Source organism: Lynx canadensis, chromosome C1, assembly GCF_007474595.2.
Source record: "Lynx canadensis isolate LIC74 chromosome C1, mLynCan4.pri.v2, whole genome shotgun sequence".
Classification (NCBI taxonomy): Eukaryota; Metazoa; Chordata; class Mammalia; order Carnivora; family Felidae; genus Lynx; species Lynx canadensis.
The window spans coordinates 82223120-82242542 of NC_044310.1; the positions used below are offsets into that span (position 1 = coordinate 82223120).

The 19423-nt window shown below is 36.9% G+C and overlaps 1 protein-coding gene across 1 annotated transcript in view; it reads right to left on the reverse strand.

Annotated features, from left to right (window-relative positions):
* Positions 1–19423, reverse strand: part of DPYD (dihydropyrimidine dehydrogenase) — an 863978-nt gene that overhangs the window by 24615 nt on the left and 819940 nt on the right. Inside the window, 1 exon segment of the mRNA XM_030327163.1 lies at positions 3855–3998. Within this exon segment, the coding sequence (XP_030183023.1) occupies positions 3855–3998 (144 nt within the window).

Here is a 19423-nt window from a genome sequence, read left to right on the forward strand (position 1 = left end):
CGGGCTCTGTGTTGATAGCTCGGAGCCTGGGGCCTGCTTCAGATTCTGTGTCTCCCTCTCTCTCTGCCCCCCCCCCACTCATGCTCTGTCTCTCTCTGTCTCTCAATAATAAATAAATGTTAAAAAAATTGTAAAATACTATTAAAACATTATTTTGATATAAAAGTGCTATATAAATTATTGTGAAGTTTTTATGTAAAATATAAGAACATTCCATGTTTATTTTAATATATTATATTTAGATACAAGAAGGACTAGAATTTTATAAATCTAAATTTTAATAATGATTAAGTAGGCTTGGGGGCAATTTTTATATTCATCTTTGTGATGTAACATTAGAAAAAACTAAACAAATGAAACTACAGAGTGTTGGGGAGGGGAATTTAACTTCTTTGCCCAGTAGTCTCATTTTATAGGTCTCCTATTTCATATTTTCCCTCACTCAAGTGATTAGTAATACAACTATGACAAAACGCATGTGCTTAAAATTCCTTTACTAAATGTTCTCATTATTCCATGTTGATGTTCATCTTTCATGATCTAAATCTAGGAATATTCCATACATTTTCTAGAGTGGATCCAAACTTTTATAGTTCCTATTATAAGTCAATCTTTTGAATATCCTAACCCAGCTATTCTCAATTTCATTTCCATCACCCATTCTACCAATAATTACTATGTGACTTGGCAAAATTATTTAATTTTTCATTGTTCCTCAATTTTATTATCTGTAAAATGAATATAGAGATAGTATCTATCCCAGGTATTGTGAAGATTAAATGAGATAAAACATGTATAGCATTTGGAACATTATAGGCACATTAGAGCTACTCGTTGCCACATGCTTCCATGGATGCTTCCAGGAGATAAACTTTCTCTCCTACATTAGTAAACCATACTAGAATATTGGAGGATGAATGATATAACTAAAAATACAGTCATACATTCACATACACACACAATATCATGACTCTAGAAGTCAGGAGTCATCTGAAACTGGGGATCTCTCTGGGGACAGGAACAGATCTCTGTATCTTCCTTCTTCCTGTAAAACATATGCTCCCACTACAGTATAGGAAGCCTTATAGAAAACAAGATAAAGTGAGAAGTCATTATTTTAACAAATGTAATTCCTCACTTTCCAAAAAGATAGTTGCTTTTATAACTAGTGAAAATGCTATCCTCAACAAAACAAACAAAAAAAACCAACCCACAATTATAAGCTACCATTATGGTTTTTGAAAAATGTTTATTCATTAATTCTGAGAGAGAGAGAGAGAGCGAGCAGGGGAGGGGCAGAGAGAGAGGTAGAGAGAATCCCAAGTAGGCTCCATAATGAGCTTGGAGCCCAACGCGGGCTCAATCTCACAACTGTGAGATCATGACTTGAGCCAACATCATGAGTTGGCCACTTAACCGACTGAACCACTCAGGCACTCCACCATTATGCTATTTTAAAGGTCACACCATCTTCCTAGAAATGACAACAGGTAGAATGGGTATGATACCCTGAGGAGAAGCCAAGGTAGTGGAAAATCCATTGGACATTGGGAAAATCTACCATGGCAGTCCTTTATTACACGAGCGCTATTATGGTCTTAGATGCTGGGAAGATGGTATCTACCATGTCTTAAAGCTTATGCAATGAACACCAGGGATACTTTAATTTGGATAACCTAAAATAAATAAACTTAGGAGAGGAATATAAACCTGTACTGTTTTTAATAATACTCCTTATTCCTCCTGGATACTAAAAAAATGTTTACTTACTTTCCTGACTTCCCATTTCTTTGGTTTATTTAATTCTGCTGAGTTTGATATTTTATTTGGATTAGTGATTGATCAGCTTGAATTCAACTATAATAAGTTTTTTTCTTTGTTCTGTTTTTATCTTGCTTCTAGGTTATCACTATATTCCCTGAAGGAATAGAAGGCTAGAAAAGGTCAAAATGTTTTCATAATCACCTTGCACTTCTTTTCTCTCAAATATAAATAATATATTTCTTTTGATTTTTTATACATAAGGAAGAGATGATTTCTTACATTTAATTCAAATTAATTTAGAAGAGAGACAGAAGTGGGACAATTCTCACTTAACCCCAAATCATATAATAATCATAGCCAAACATAGGGAGGGGGAAGCTTCTGAAGAGCTGAAGGATCTGGTCTTCTCTCTATCATCAGTGTCTAGTTCATTCTTTTAGTAGCACACAAATAATGCAAAGGAAACAGCTTAAGGAGTATATGGGGATATTCTGCTGTTAAATGTCCCAAGCATTCACTTTATTTGGAATTATGGTATTGAAGTGCTGGTAGAATTTGTGTTCGTGTACTTCTGTATTTCCTTTCAGAACTTTGAATCACCTAAATTTTGTAAGAGCGAGTGTAAACCCCACTGTGTTTGACATAGGACATATTTCTCTCTCTCTCTCTCTCTCTTTCTGAGGTAGAGGGAATTTTTAAGTGTTCCAATTCCCAGCTGACAACTAAAGATGAATTTCTGGGAGGTTCCCCTGAGAGGTCCTGAGAAAAAGCTTTCCAGCTGATGCCTCAAACAGAAAATGGAAATGTAGGAGTATATTGTCATTAAATATGGAAGAAAAGTTTCAGTGACTGAAGCCACATTCAGTGATGGTGATTTCAGAGGGAATGTGGTCCTGTAACTCCTATAACACTCCCTTTTCTTTCATTAAGACAATTCCATCTTGGGCAAGGTGGGCAGGAAGGAAGTAGGTGTGGTATGACAGGGCAATCTCTGTAGTGATGGACATCTTGTATCTGAACCGTGGTGGTTGAAAGAGGAATCTACACGTGTGGTGGAATTACACAGAAGTAAACACACTGATGCACACATACAGACATGCACACACAAATAAGGAATTTAAAAAATCTGAATAAGATCAGTAGATTGTATCTGTGTCATTATCCTGGTTGTGATATCCACAACATGTTACCATTGGGGAAACTGAGTAAAGGTTAAACAAGACCCTTCTGTATTATTTCTTATGACTATAGTATGTGAATCTGCCTCTCTCTCAAAATAAGAAGTTCAAAGCTACATTTTATTCTTCCTGTCTAATCTTGTTCTCTGCTATGAATTCCTTGTGCTGCTCAAGATAAGGTCCAAAACTTGGCAGTTTCTAAAAGGAAAACATGCAAATACACCCAAAATTCTACTTTAATGATAATTCTTGCTGTTACTCAGAAACTAATCTCTTGAGACCCCATTTGTACAGGCTTTCCAGAGATTGAACTAGACAAAATTTGTCCAAATTGATATTACATTGCATATTAATCATTCAGTTGTATTGTATGGCTAACATATCTCTTGGATTTAATTGTAGATGAAGATAATTTTATTTTATTTTTTAACGTTTATTTATTTTTGAGACAGAGAGAGACAGAGCATGAACGGGGGAGGGGCAGAGAGAGAGGGAGACACGGAATCTGAAACAGGCTCCAGGCTCTGAGCAGTCAGCACAGAGCCCGACGCGGGGCTCGAACTCACGGACTGTGAGATCGTGACCTGAGCCGAAGTCGGCCGCTTAACCAACTGAGCCACCCAGGCGCCCCAGATGAAGATAATTTTAAAATGACTATAAGAAGACAAAGAATTCACCTTAATATTTCCTGGCCTATTTAATACATATAGAAATATCCACGAAACACGTATGTTATGACAGTACTCTAAAAAGTGTAAAATGTACAAACAAAAGAGGCTCTCCTATCACCATAGGTAGATTTTTGAAAACTTTCAGTGTATTTTTAAAAAAATAAGTGAAACATTTAAACAGCAAATAAACACCTGAGCTGTATTGTATATTTAATTAGTATATATGTAGCTTAATTTTTACCTTGATGGTAGGAATAGGCTTTTGGGGGATAAAAGGCTTTCTCTCAAGTGGCGGAAAAGCTGCATTTTGTTCTTTCTGTCTAATCTTGTTCTCTGCTATGATTTCCTTGCGCCGCTCAAGATAAGGTCCAAAACTTGGCAGTTTCTAAAAGGAATACATACAAATAAGAAAACATATTAGCTCATGGAAGAGAAAAATGTGAGGATATTAACATATAAATATTATCAACAAACAAATATGTGTTTGGAGATTGTTTCTTATATACTGTAACAAGGTCTTCATTTATTCAAGAATCACTAGTCTTCTAGGTTTCAGATTCCATTTATTATTAAAAAGAACTCAAGAGCAGAACACCTCTACTAAGTATTTATGTACTAAATATACAAATGTTGTTTCCGATTCTGTGTCTCCCTCTCTCTCTGCCCCTCCCCCGTTCATGCTCTGTCTCTCTCTGTCCCAAAAATAAATAAACGTTGAAAAAAAAAATTAAAAAAAAACCAAATGTTAATTAAAATACATTGCTAAATGGAATAAAGTTCACAATGGTAAGCCAAATTCATTCACTTTAAACAATAGCTATTAGTTAGACCATTTGTTTGGTTCATATAGACAGAAGGTAAAACCTATTGATGCTTTTTTCCTCTTCATCAGGTTTTTAGCACAATATAGACACAGCCATAGTCCCTGACAAATGCTTTTATCAATAGCAAAGGTACTTTGCCAAAGTTCTAATCTGTATCTCTATTTTATTGTGTTCAAATTCTTACTACATTCTCTTTAAAGGCTGTAACTAATGTTGATTGCAATTTACTGGAATAGCTGAAAAACAAAATGGTAGAAGTATTGATTTCTCCGTACAGAAAATAAATTTTATTTTGCATGAAGAGGGCAAAAATAGAAATGAAAAGCAGAGGAAATATCATAGTGCTTAAACAAACTCCATCAGTATTCAAAATCACATCATGGAGCTTTAAAATCTCAAGGTTATTCAACTGTACTTTACCAAGTTCATTTAGAAAGATACCTGGGTGTCATGAAAAAATGCTAAGTGGTTTCAAGTTAACACGGATATGCCCTCATACTATTCATTATCCCACAATTATTTCCTCTCCACTTTTGTCCTTCTCCTCTTCTAGAACCTTTGATCTTCACTTTTACTGACACATAATGCTGGTGATAGACACCACTGAATCCCAAATGTTCCTTGTCTGCCTGTAACCTGGAATTGTTAGGTCTCTTTTCTAAGACTGTAAAAACACCCTTTCTCCTCTCTCTCTCTCTCTCTCTCCCTTACAAAATAAAGCCCATTTATCTAGCTGATGGAGGCTTGGAAAACTACAGCACTCCAAGGTCATCCTGATTTCTGACCAAGAAAATACTTTGGTGAAAATTCACACTTGTTTTGAAACACTGGCCTCCACTTGCCAGGTTGCATAATGCCCCTGGAAAATGAGTTCTCCAGTCCTTTAGAGATGTTAGTAGGATAGGTAAACTAAACTTAACCCATGTTTCAATTCAGCCAAACTGCCACTGAAAATTTATATTAGCAGAACATATTTATGTGGAAATATCTAAGATTGTTACTTCCATTATCAACTTGCTATAATTATGTCAACAAGTCAAGCAAATGGAAGTAATGCTATGAATGCCAAATTAATTTATATACAATTAAGCTAGAACTATATACTTCATCTCTATACCTCAATGCTTTCCTAAATTACAATATTTAATTATTTCATAAATATGAAATAATATGATGAAGGGACAGAATATACTGTATCTATTTTACCATAAAATATGTGATGCCATCTTGTTAGCACAAAATAGAAGAGGATAAATCCACAGCATTTATCACATACGTAAGCCCTTTTAATGTAGAAAAGATAATGCTTGTTTGAAATGTCCTCTTATGAAATAACCTTTTCCTGGGGCAGATGAGGTGTTAGGGATTATACTTGATGCCAAAGAAATGCCCCTGGGGTTCTGGTAACACCGCATAAGGTGGTAAACGCATGTCCACATGACATAGTTTTGTTGGTTTTTTTTAAGTATTTAATGTTTATTTATTTTTGAGGGAGGGGGAGAGAGAGAGAGAGACAAAGTGCTAGTGGGGGAGAGGCAGACAGAGAGGGAGACATAGAATCTGAAGCAGGAACCAGGCTATGAGCTGTCCGCACAGAGCCGGATGTGAGGCTCGAATTCACACACTGCAAGATCATGACCTGAGCTGAAGTCAGATGCCTAACCGACTGAGCCACCCAGGCACCCCACATGACATAGTTCTTGTTGGACTATCACTCTCTCCACACTTCTCTTACATACCAAGGGCACCGAAATCCTAATCTTGTATTCTTGAAGATTATCAAACATCCTTAAATGTTGAAACAAGTGACCTCTGTTTCTAGCAGGCTCTTGTGGTGGCAAGCTCAATGAAACTTTGAACCATTATTCCGATTCCCTGATTGGGTCTTACCTTACTCAACCGAATCTAAGAGTTCTATACATGTTATTCAAAAGAAATAATTCCTGGAACCTTTTTGATCTATCTTCTTTTAACCATAAACCAGAGGAGATTTTTTTCTTCCATTTATATTATTCTTTATCCAAAGGGAGAGAAATAAAGTAGTTAACTTTAACTGTGATACTTTCAAATTGTTCCAATGATGGTAATAAAAATAACAACAATAATAATATTTAAAAATCCCTTGGTGCTGAGCAGAATACAGCCTAAGTAAACATCTACCAGCATGATATTTTCTATAAATTTTTTTTGCAGTGGTTGACCACATGTTCAAATTATGTTGCCTTTCTATAGCTAACAGGGCTATCATTATAACATTCTGTTCTTTTATAATTAGTCCTAAGGAGAGCCTCTCAATATAACATAAAGTTTCCTATAGGATTTTCTTTGTGTGTTAGTTAGAAGAATCAATGGAAAAGAAGGAAAACTGTTGCCAATTCTTTCTTTAAATTGAAAGCACACCCACACACGGTATCAGTGACGGCCCCCTCAACCTTCCACCATTCATCTCCAAGTCAAATTGGTCCATTTGTGTGTAGCTTCTCACTGCCATATGGAAATCCTAGAAGTGAGGTGTAGAAGTGGCCGCTGTGTATGTGCGTAATCAGTGATGATTAATAAAGCATTTAGTTCAAATCTCTGCCTGAACATATAGTTAATTGATTTCCTATTGCAGGAGGAGAGGCAGCAGAGCCTGACAGAGCCAGCAGCAGGAGCTTTTCCTCTTCATTCATTATTTTCTTACAGAAAAAGTTGTAGCCCGCAGTAACCCAAAGTGAGAGGTTTTGAGCGTCATGCTATATTTCTTAAACAAAGAAAAAAACTTCTTTAGGACTATCAAAAGCTGCTTTGTAACTGATGAACTGAACAAAGCTCAGAAATGGTATGATTTTTGTTTCAATACTTTCTCCAGGGATTCATCACTGATGAATTTGTTCTCACCAGAAAAGCTAAATCCTACTCATTTAAAGATAACAGTATCTCACATGAAAACTGTCTCTATCCAGATATAAAAAGCATTACATTGCCGATAGAAAAGTGACAACATAATGAATCAACAATGGTATCTTAAGCCAGCAAAGCTTTAAGGTAAAGAAGTCTATTTGGATTATAATTTATTCATGGATCAATCTAAAGGTAATTGAGCATATTATGAAGTAGAAAAGGGTTCTTGTTTCTAATAGAAGCAGGTACTGGTATCTTCCAGTTTAAATTGCGTAATTTTTATGAGAACGGCAGCAAGTTGGCTAATAGCACTGGTGGATAGTACTATAATGGATCAACTCTATTTTCCTAATCATAGTGTCTTATCTGATGGGAAACAATAACAGCACAGTAAGTAGTCACTTTGATATCCAAATGGTAATAAGTTAAAAGATAAAAGGATTTCAGGTTTATACTGGGCGCAATATACATATATATGTATATATACATACACATATATATAAACACACACACCACATACTAAGTACAATATATATATCACACTCAGCATAAACCTGAAATCCAAATATATATGTGTATATATACATAATATATATAGTATGTATGTAAAATTGTTTGTGCATGTGTGCAAATGTATACACTGACGGACCAAGAAATAAGTTAAATGTAAAGGATATATGTTTCACAACTATCTAAGAATTGACTTTTTTTTTTTTTTTTTACAAAAAACATGTTCACATATGACTTGGTTACACTATTATTTTTCCATTTATTCAACAAATACAATATCAAATGCCAGCTCTGGACCAGGAACTGTCCTGTACTACATTAAAGGTTCAAGGTTCAATAATTTCCATATGTACACTCATCATTGTTATTAATTTCATAAGTACCTCTTGCCATTCATGACAGTCTAGTGTCATATTGAATTATATATTAAGTATTCCTGATTATTGTAGTTATCTAAAGGAATGATATACCAAATGGTTTTTCGTGGAAAACCGTTTGATCTCAATCAAATGACCATTAATTGGAGAGAAAAAGGAAAATAAAACTTCAGAGTTAATCTTAAAAAAAAAAAAAAAAACTCCAGAAGGCAATGGGATACTTTTTAGATACTTACAATATGAAATTTGGTGAACAACTGCTGGGAGCATGGGTTCTCTGAGTGTGTTTCTAAAATACCTTAATTTCAACCACTGTGAGCTCAGCATGATGCAAGATGGGAGACTAGGTGAGAGGTCTCTCTTTTGTTCTGTCTGAATTCAGCTACTTTTCTTCTTCCCTTCTCTCAATTACAAGAGTAAGCAATTGCTTATATTTGACCCTGATTTCTATTTCAAAATTTGTTTTAGCATGGCTTAAAGTCAGAAACTCAGATTTTTCCCATGAGTAACTGGCATGTAATACTTAATTGCTGATATAACAGTAAACAATTTTTCATGATATTATCAAATGTGGACAGTGGAAAACAATAAGCAGGCAAAGAGAAAAGGACCATCTACATATTATCATAATACTACATGGTGCCCAATGGTGTAAACGGGGACACTGGAGTTGGACATGCAAAGCATATGAAATTAATGAAGTATAACTATTAGTTTGATCTGATAAATTTAAGAGTGCAACTTTTGATAAACTATCTGATGTCTGAATCAATCAAAAGCAATAATAGTTCATGCTTCTTAGCAAAAGAAGAAAGCCAACATTTGCATAGTGGTTAGGGAACTGGTTTAGAAGTCAAATTTGCATTAAAATCACAGTTTTACACTTATTAGCTGTGTGACTATGAGCCAATTACTTAACCATTCTGCTACTAACTTTCCTTATCAATGAAATGAGAATGACAGTATCTAACACACGATGTTGGTATAAGCATTAGATGGAATAACATTTGCAAAGTGCATGCCTGCCAATTTATTCCCATAAGCCTTAACTGCTTATATTGCATTGCGTACCATGCTCTGTATTTCCATGTTGGCTCATACATCCCCTCTGCTGGGGAAGCCCCTGCCAGTCTTTTTCATCGGGTACAGGACTATTTGGCATTGTAGCCTCAGTTTGGGTTTCATAGCATCTAAGTATCTCCTTAACTGACTCCCTTCCCTACAGTGTTAGGGGCCCCTCACAGTGCTCCAGAATACTCTGGGCATTCTTTAACTTCTGCACCTGCTGCATTTTCTGCCTTATCGGTATTAGCCTATGCCTCCATCATCCCCGCTTGAGGTCCTAGAGAGTTAGTTTTTGATCCAGCACATAATAGGTGTACAATATATTTTGAAACTTAACCAATCAATGAATGAATATCTTGAATGTATTTTAACAATTCTGCTGGTTATTTGAAATGTCAGACAACCTGAAACAATTACTTTCAGAAAGAAATTATATGAATAGGTCCATTTAATATTAAAATTATATGAAGTAAAACATACCTTACTTATTCAACAGCTGTGATTCATAAATTCAAAGACATTTATAAAGTGCCAGCCAGACCTTGAAAAGTATTTATAAAAGACAATCTGTGACCTTAAAGAACCTATAGTTAATAACAATCATAGTACCCTGAGACAAAGGCTGAGGCAGAGGGGACACAGGATGCTGGATGTGCAGTGACAGTGTGTACCTAACCCAGGCTGATGGGTCAGAGCTTTTCTAGAAGAGGTGACATCTGAGCTAAGTTTTGAAGGATAGGTTGGCAAATGGTGAAGATGGAGGTGTGAGGGTCAGGAAGGGGGAAGAGAACCCTCCAGGTGGGAGAAACACCAGAGGGAGAAACACCAGAGGGAGAAGACCACTTTGGAAGAGGTCTTGGAGAGCCAGCCGACTGCTAACCATGTGCTCTCTGTTTAGTAAGATACAGGAGAGTGAGGAGTTTCCTCTGTGAAGGGGAAGCAGAGCACATTTTGTTGTGAGGAGATAACATCAGAATGTATGTTAGGGAGAATGTCAATCAAGAGAAGAAAATCTAACATTAATGGAATGCTAACAAAGGATGAAGGAGGTAAGACCTGCTTTTGGCCACAGAGTGCAGGTGCTGGGGCCACAGAAACAAGTAGGAGGTGCTTCTTTTTAAAAGCAGTTTATGGCCTTGAGAGGAAGACTGACTCATGGTCTTTGAAAGTGAGGTGAGAAAATTATTATTTTCTGCTGAAATATTTAAATGATGCCTATCAGCTTCCTCTAAAGAAACAAACTTCACTGTTTAAAGTGGTAAGTTAATTTTTTTTTAATGTTTATTCATTTTTGAGAGAGAGACAGAGAGGAAGCAGGGGAGGGGCAGAGAGAGAGGGAGACACAGAATCTGAAGCAGGCTCCAGGCTCTGAGCTGTTAGCAGAGAGCCTGATATGGGACTCAAACCCACAAACTGCAAGATCATGACCTGAGCCGAAGTTGGACACTTAGCTGCTTCATTGACTGAGCCACCTGGCGCCCCAAAGCGGTAACTTTTAAAATAGTACCTTTAGCTTGGAGCTTGGGAGATTATGCCCTGTGGCATGATTTAGGAGAAACAAAAACAAAGAGATGGCCAAACCCATATGCAGGAGGAATGCAGAATTCTGAAGCAGGGGTAGAAGAGAGATCGGGTAGAGGGTGGGGGGAAAGAGAAAAAGAGAAGGAAGAGGGAGGGACAGAAAGGAAGCAGAGCCTGATGGTATGAGGGCTGGAGGACTTTTATAAAGAGGAAGAGCTAATATTCAATGTCAAGCTGTTTGTGTTGCTGCAATTGAAATCCTCCTCTCCGACCCTTAAAACTTAAATAAGTCTCCTACATACTTATATGACTTAGAGAGAAATTTGGAAGAAAATCAGCAAAATAGGCTTGAGTTTCATGGTTGGGTTGGCATATAGCTCAAAGAATAGGAACCAACAAGAAGTAAGATTGAGGGAGATGCAGAATTCAATGAGAGGGGAAATTTATAGCCGGAAGTGACCTAGAGAACATAATCTCCAGCGATTTTGTAGCAATTTCCAGAAGGACAGGACTGAGTGATTTCAGCTTACATCTGGGTTCTCTAGGTAGTTTTAAGGGAGAATACAATAAGTAGAGAAACAGATGCGCAAACAGTTTGATGTAACCCTGATCCAAATGAGCAATTAATTCCAGCTAAGAGATTAAGGAAGACTTTCTAGTGAAGGAGGAATTTAAACTGTGATGAAAGATTATAAAAGGAAGAAATAGTATGTGGTGCTGGAAAGAGATGAGAAAGATAAACGAATGGATGAGTAAAGGCATGAAAGTTTAAAAAAAACACAGGATGAACTCATTCTTATAAAGCTAAAATATGGCATGTGACTGGGGGAGTAGCAGTGGATACAGCTGGGAAATTTTTTTTTCAATATATGAAATTTATTGTCAAATTGGTTTCCATACAACACCCAGTGCTCATCCCAAAAGGTGCCCTCCTCAATACCCATCACCCACCCTCTCCTCCCTCCACCCCCCATCAACCCTCAGTTTGTTCTCAGTTTTTAACAGTCTCTTATGCTTTGGGTCTCTCCCACTCTAACCTCTTTTTTTTTTTTTTTTTTACTTCCCCTCCCTCATGGGTTTCTGTTAAGTTTCTCAGGATCCACATAAGAGTGAAAACATATGGTATCTGTCTTTCTCTGTATGGCTTATTTCACTTAGCATCACACTCTCCAGTTCCATCCACGTTGCTAAAAAGGGCCATATTTCGTTCTTTCTCATTGCCATGTAGTATTCCATTGTGTATATAAACCACAATTTCTTTATCGATTCATCAGTTGATGGACATTTAGGCTCTTTCCACAATTTGGCTATTGTTGAGAGTGCTACAGCTGGGAAATCTATGGAGGGCTCTGAATTCTGGGCACAGCAGTTTGGATTTTTGTTCTTTAGGGTGTAGGGAAACACCGGATCTTTGACAATATGTGTAGATCCCTATGGTAGCAGAATGTAGATCCCTATGGTGGTTTACAGGAGGGTACTTGTGGTAGAAAGAAGATAATGATCCAGAAGGTTGAGAGATGGGATTCTGGTAGAAGCCGGAAAGTGAATAGATGATCTATAATTTTTTTGTTTTGTTTTGTTTTAAGAGTCTATGGCACTCTGGAAAATAAAGAACAAATAATGACCATGAACCCCGACCCCAACAGTCCAACACCGATCTTCAATCCCACAATGCCCTCTGACTGCTTCATCCCTACACTGACAGTGACTTCTGCCCGAAACCACCCAGCTGTCATTCTTTATGATACAGAACACTTCTCTAACAGACCTCTCTCTCTCTACCTCTTTGCAGCTCTTCTTTCTGCAAATGACCCCTCCTCTCTCACCATCCCTTGCTCAGTCAGAATCTCAAACACTTTCAAAATCACATAAGGACTTGTGTTAACTGGTGGCTGCATAAGCTGTGAGCTGCAAAAGAGTTACTTCTCAGTCAAAATGAACATGAAATAATGTTGGTGGGAAACTGGGCAAGGGTTAAATAGTCACTCTGCAGGATGCTTGCTTGTATTCTGTAGAAATGAAGTGGGGAGAAACCTTGGGGAAAATCAACTTCCTCAACAACAGCTGTAATGAGAGGTGATCAGAAGTTCTATGAAGGAAGGACTTGCATTGCCATCACTATCTTCATCAAAATCAGCACATTTATTGAGCATTGCTATACACCAGGCCCTTTGCAAAGCAGATGAGTACATTATCTGTTCTATATTGCAACCCTGTGGGGTGGGTATTGTTCTTGTCCCATTTTACAGATGAGAAGACAGTTACAGAAAGGCTAAGCAACTTGTTTCAATTCTCACTATTAATAAATGGCAGTGCCTGGGTGGCTCGTTCAGTTGAACAACCCTGGATTTTTGGCTTTGGTCATGATCTCAGGGTCGTGGAATAGAGCCCTGCATTGGGCTCCACGCTAAGTGTGAGCTCTCTCCCTCTGCCGTTCTCCCAGTTTCTCTCTCTAAAAATAAATAAACTGAGAAAAAAAAATGGCAGAGCCAGGATTCAAATCTCTGTCGGCCAGATGCCTAGACCCTCTGCTGTGCTGTCACTCACGTTTCTTTATAATCCTTACAAAGCTTTGTATAAAATGAGTATTTAATATATCTTTGATTGATATAAGGAGGCATACTACACATATAATCCATTCCTTGAAATCTGTGCTTCCTGTTTTTTCCCATTCCATAAACCATGAAGGGAAAAATGTTTCACACGGTAGACACCATTTAAAAAAAATGCTGAACACATACCATGCAAAATACCTGTGTTAGTTCAGTCCTGTTTATTATTGGCCTCAAGTTTAATGAGCTCAAGTTAATACAGGTGAAAGGCCAGAGTGTTACATGCGGCAGTTAATGAAATACCATAGAGCTGCTGAGAAAATGATTAGCAGCCAAATGTGAATTTAATATACTTCATTCTCCAGAAGTAATGCCCCATGGGAGGCATCTTTCTGGGGGAGGTAATACTGGAAATAGCACTTTAGAGTTAGAAGGTGGAGCTCTGATCCTAGCTTGAATATCCGCTCGTTTTGTGACCTGTGGGAGCTATGATTCCTCTGAGCCTCAGTTTCCTCAACTGTAAAATGATGGGGTTGGACCAGATAATTTATAAGGTTCCTTCCAGTGATATGTTTTGTTTTGTTTTCAAATTCACAGTTAGAAATCCTCAGGGTTTATGACCAGGTGGCATCGCATCCACAGTCTGTGGATGAAATATTGGCCTGAGTCACAAATTATAACTCTTTCCCTCCTATTTACAGAACATGCTGAGTCCTTTTAAGCTGTAAAATATGAATAATGTTTTCAAACTTCCAAGGTTGGGTGAGTTCATGAACTGTTTCAGGCTTTACTGGTGGAAGGTACAACCACAAATATCTTGGCTACTTCTCATTGTGAAATAATAATAAATGTATAGACAATTAAAATAAATAAAATATTTGTTAAATGAAGGCTATTATAATCTGCATAATTTGAGGAGTCTATACAGATCACAACCAATGCTTCACTGTAATTATCTTTACAGAATTTGGTTTGGTTACAAGTCACTGAAGACACTATCTATACAAAATCAACCACATGCATATTAGAAGTGGAGATTAGTGAGGTCAGACACGAAGTTGCCAAGTCAGTAAGAATAAAACATAAGCACATGTATGGTATTATTTGGTGTGGAAAGTTACAGGACGTTGGAAGAAAATGAATCTTTCTACTAAAGTACTGCAATATACAGAATGATCACTGGTCTTTGGGTGCAGAGATGAACACACTTGGTCTCTAAGACAAGTCACTTCCCTATGTGGGCCTCAGTTTTCATCTGTGTACAATGGGGACAGCAATGACCATTCTGCCTACTTGCTCTTCGTAACAACTGTTTGAAATAGGAAGGCACTAATAGATTATTAAAATACAACTTTTACTATTTTGAAAACTACAAACCAATACAGAACCTAAGTGTTACTTTATTATAGTGAACATAATTTGTATTTATGTACGGTTATTTTACATCTTTACAATATAAAGATAAAATGAGTATTCTGCATTATAAAAATGTCACAGAATACTAGCCTCACATGAAGAAAGACTTCCTAAGCTATAGTCCTTCCAATGCCTTAGGAAGACTTGGATGAAATAATTTGCCTTGGAAATTCGCCTTCAAAATGCTACTGCTTTCATGGCTAAATATTGCATAAAATGTCAAGGGCAAAAGCCAATGAGGGAAAATGGAATAGAAATTACTTCATACAATGGGATGAAAGCAAAGGAAAACAGAAAAGTAGGGTGATGAGGAAAATGGGCCTGCTATAAATATGAAAAATGTATTCAGGATTCAGGCTCTATTTGGGGCAAGAGTAGGAGATTAATCAGTCTTTTCCATATTTATTCAATATGATACTTGAGAGTTTCCTACACAGAAACACCGGGATGACTGCTTTAAGCCTTTTTACCTGAAAGTATGGCATAGGGCATAAAATATCACATTTTGATCCAATCAAAAACCCTATTTGGAGTTACTTACAGGACACATTGGAAAAAATGATGATCATTTTAAAAGTCAAGTTTTAGGGTTTCAATGCTAAGCAGGAGATTTATATTGGAGAGAAAAGAAAAGTACAAGTTTTTACTTGAAAAGAAAGAATTTTCTAAGATAATTAATTACCATACTAGTAGGGAGTATTTAACATGGGAAAGAATCTTTTATATGTGTGGCAAAGTGCTCCATAAACAATAGCTTCTGCATGCTCACATGGAAACACTAGCAAACATCCATCAGATAAAATTCATATCTGTACCTAGGTCGCTACTGAAGGCAGTCACTGCCTCACAAATTTTGGATTTTCCTCTCTGTTTCTTCTTTTACTTTCTAAACTATATTAGCATTATTTATGCATGCTTTTATTTTTCTGAGTATATCATAAACATTCTGAGGACAGGATACTTTTTGAACCTGTTTTATCGTCCCCTTAGTTCTTTGCATACAGTTGGCCTTAATTAAATATTTGATGAATGAATGAAGGATTAACATCAACCAAAAAGCTACACTGACAAGAAATTTCTGCTAACCTCATTGGGGTCACAGCTTAATGCTGACACTTTTCATATAAAATGTTCAGAAAGGTTCTCTCTAGGGGCATCTGGGTGGCTCAGCTGGTTAAGTGTCTGACTCTTGATTTTGGTTCAAGTCACTATCTCACAGTTGTAAGATCGAGCCCCACATCGGGCTCTGTGCTAAGAGTGAAACCTTGGGATTCTCTCTCTCTCTCTCTCTCTCTCTCTCTCTCTGTCCCTCCTCTGCTCGCATGCTCTTTTTCTCTCAAAATAAATAAATAAATACTAAAAAAATAAAAAAAGAAACTTTATCTCTATGCACAATGCTTGGCAAGAATGAGATTCATCTAACGCTTAATGACCAAACAAGTAATATTTGGCCTCATCCATAATATTATATAAACGAAATTCCGATAATAACAGTGACTTTAAATTTTAACAACATCCTACAGCCTAACAGCATTTGTAGTAGTAAGGTATTTTAAGGTACAGCCTCAACAATTACCTTACATTCAAAGGTTTAGAGCACAACACAAATAATTTCTTTGTATTTTCTTGGTTCTTTGTTTAAAGTTTTCTACCAAGAAAACAATAACAACCAACTATTTCACTCTCCTATTCATAAAAATCAAACAACAAAATCAAACAAAAACCAAAAAATCAAACAACCAAAAAATTTATAGGCTATAGATCTTAAAAAATATCATTTTATTAAAAATATCATTTGTTGAACAAGTGTGAACCTAGGCAATTACTGCATTAGATCAAATGTTAAGCTTCGGGAAACAATAATTCACTTGGGCTTTATGGGCTTTATGTAGGCCTTAGGGCCAGTCGTCTATGCTACCGGTCTTTAGACCCCCCTGCTCTTGACTGCCATAGCCTATTACAGAGATAAGCCTCCTGTTTGGCAATGGCTAATACAAAATGAAAACAGTAGTCAAAGAAACCAGCCATTAGGCTTGGAGCAGAATAATCGGTACATAGTTTTCTGAGCGTCATCAAACATCAACCAGTTGCTGAATATCATATGTCCTGAGAGGCATCAGGACCAAACTCTAAAACTAAATAACGTAGTTTTGTACTTACACTTTTAGAAATTATTTTTGCATATTATGTAATTTAATTTCCACAATAACAGAATTATTATAATATTGATGAAACCTGAGGCCCACAGATGTGGCAAGCACACAAGGCCCAGTGCCATGTAACAGTTAATGGCAGAGCAAACTCAAACCTAGACCTGTCACCTCCCGGCCTAGCACCTTCTCCTCTATATTGAGTGGCCATGTCCTTTCTGAGCTGTTTGGCTGCTGTTTCACCTCAAATTACCATGTGTCTTTTGGTACTTTAAGAGAAGATACCAAGGAAAAGATCTAATAAAATGTGTTCTTAAGAAAGACTCATTCTACATGGTAAGCATTGAAGACATAATAGGGGGCAAAACAGATATGATCCCTATCCTCAGGGAGTTCACAGTAGTTTATAAAGTAATGGGACTAAACATAAAGAAATAATTCTATAAACATATTCAACATTTATCACAATTCTCATTGATACACATATATCTGACCATTTAAGGTCAAATCCTCTCAGATGACAACCTCTAACCTTTTCTTGCAGTTATCAGGCTAAATCTTTGCCCATATTTAACCCAATCATTCAGTCATTCCATATTTACACTTGAAAACTGAAAGTGGCTGCAGAATATGACTGCTCCCCGCCCCAACTTCGTAACTATAACCTCAAGTGAGCACTCAATAGTGCCAACAAGCCTTGCTATGTTACTGCTGTCACTCTTCAGCTTTCTCACTTTACCGAGTGACATTTTTATATCTCCTTCTTGCTCCTAAAATCTAAACTGCCACTCCTTTTCATTCTCAGTTGAGGCTCTTGCCTCACATTATCAGTTTAAAATACTGAAGTAATTTTTCTATTCTAAATTTTATAAATCCCCTTCATCTGTGCTGTCATCCATCTTTTCTTCTGTTATGATGGGAAGTGTCCTGGTTCTTTCAAAGGAGCCACTGAGGGCTCTGTCTTGCATATATCTGATCATTCTTTAATTTTCATCTCTGGCCATCCCATGATTCACTCTCATTTTCTTATTATTTCTGTTAACACACAAACATGCTCCAATCCCGCTCATCCTAAAAACAAACACACAAAACAAATAAAAGAACTCTTTGTCTCTGCAGCCACTTCCAGGCATTTTCATTTACCTATTTCCCTTCCAATCTCTCTTAGGTACTGATAATAGTGTCTGTTCTTCCACCCTTACCTCCCATTCACTCCTCAGTTATTCTTTCTGGAAATCTGTCCTCTTTTCCCAGCCACACAAAGGCTGTGGTGATGGGGCCAACAACCTTTATTTTGCAAATCATATGGCCACACTTTTGTGCTCATTTTACTTTATCTCTCAGTAGCATTCAACCTGGACCCTTCCCTCCTTCTTAAAATACTATCCTACTCTTTTTCCTACATCACTTCTATGTCTCCCTTACCGGGTAAATCTTTCTCTCTGAAACCTATAGGTTGGAATATCCAAGATTCAGTCGTAGACACTCTTTCTTTCCCTCTGTCAGGATACCCTTTGCAAATGATTTGATCTTGCCTTATGACTTTAAATATCATTTAAGCTATGGCTTTCAAATTTATAGCTCCAGTTCTGTTCTTTATACTGAGCTCCTGACTCTTATATCCAGTGACTTAATTAACACATTTAATTAATTGTTGAAAAGCAATCTCAAACTTAATATGTCTTAAGTAGATCCCTTGTTATTTCACTCCAAGTATTCTTTCCCCAGTCTTCCCTATTTTAGTTAATGGAATGACTGCTGACCCATTTGCTCAGGCCAAAAATCTAGGGCTATTCTGGATTCATTTTTTCCCCTTATCTTCACCTCTAGATCCAATCCTTCAGCAAAACTATGCTCCACCCTCAACATATGACTTAAATCTCTCCACTTCCCACCATCTCCATTGATATGCCTCTAGTCTAAGGCTCCACTGTCTTTCACCAGGAATACTCCTAACTGATCTGACTACTTTCTCTTTTGACTTGCTATAATGTACTCTCCATACAGTAGCCAGAGCAATTATCTTAAATAGAAATGAGAACATGTCTCTCCTCTACTTAAAATTCTCCAAATGATTTCCCAATTTACTTAAAATAATACCTAAAAGCTTTGCAATGACTACAGGCTTATGTGGCTCCTGCCTACCCCTTCAATTTTATTTTTTGCCACTATCCTCTTAATTTACTACACTGCAACCATACTGGTGTTTTTGCTGTTCCCAATAAGTGTTAGGGCCTTTATATGGAAAGTAGGTACTCCAGATCATACTCTGTGTATCTCCCCTTTGATAATCATCATATTCTTTATTCATTTATTTTGTATCTCCATCCTTTCTAGAAGATATGAGCTACCAGAATAGGATGTTCATAAGTTTTGTTCACTGATGTTTCCCGAGAACTTTGAAAAATATCTGGCCTGCTGTACATTCTCAAATGAATGAATGTATGAGAAGCAGAATATTTAGGATAAAGAGTTCAGTCTTTGACGTTGGCTTTCAATCTTAGTTCCATTA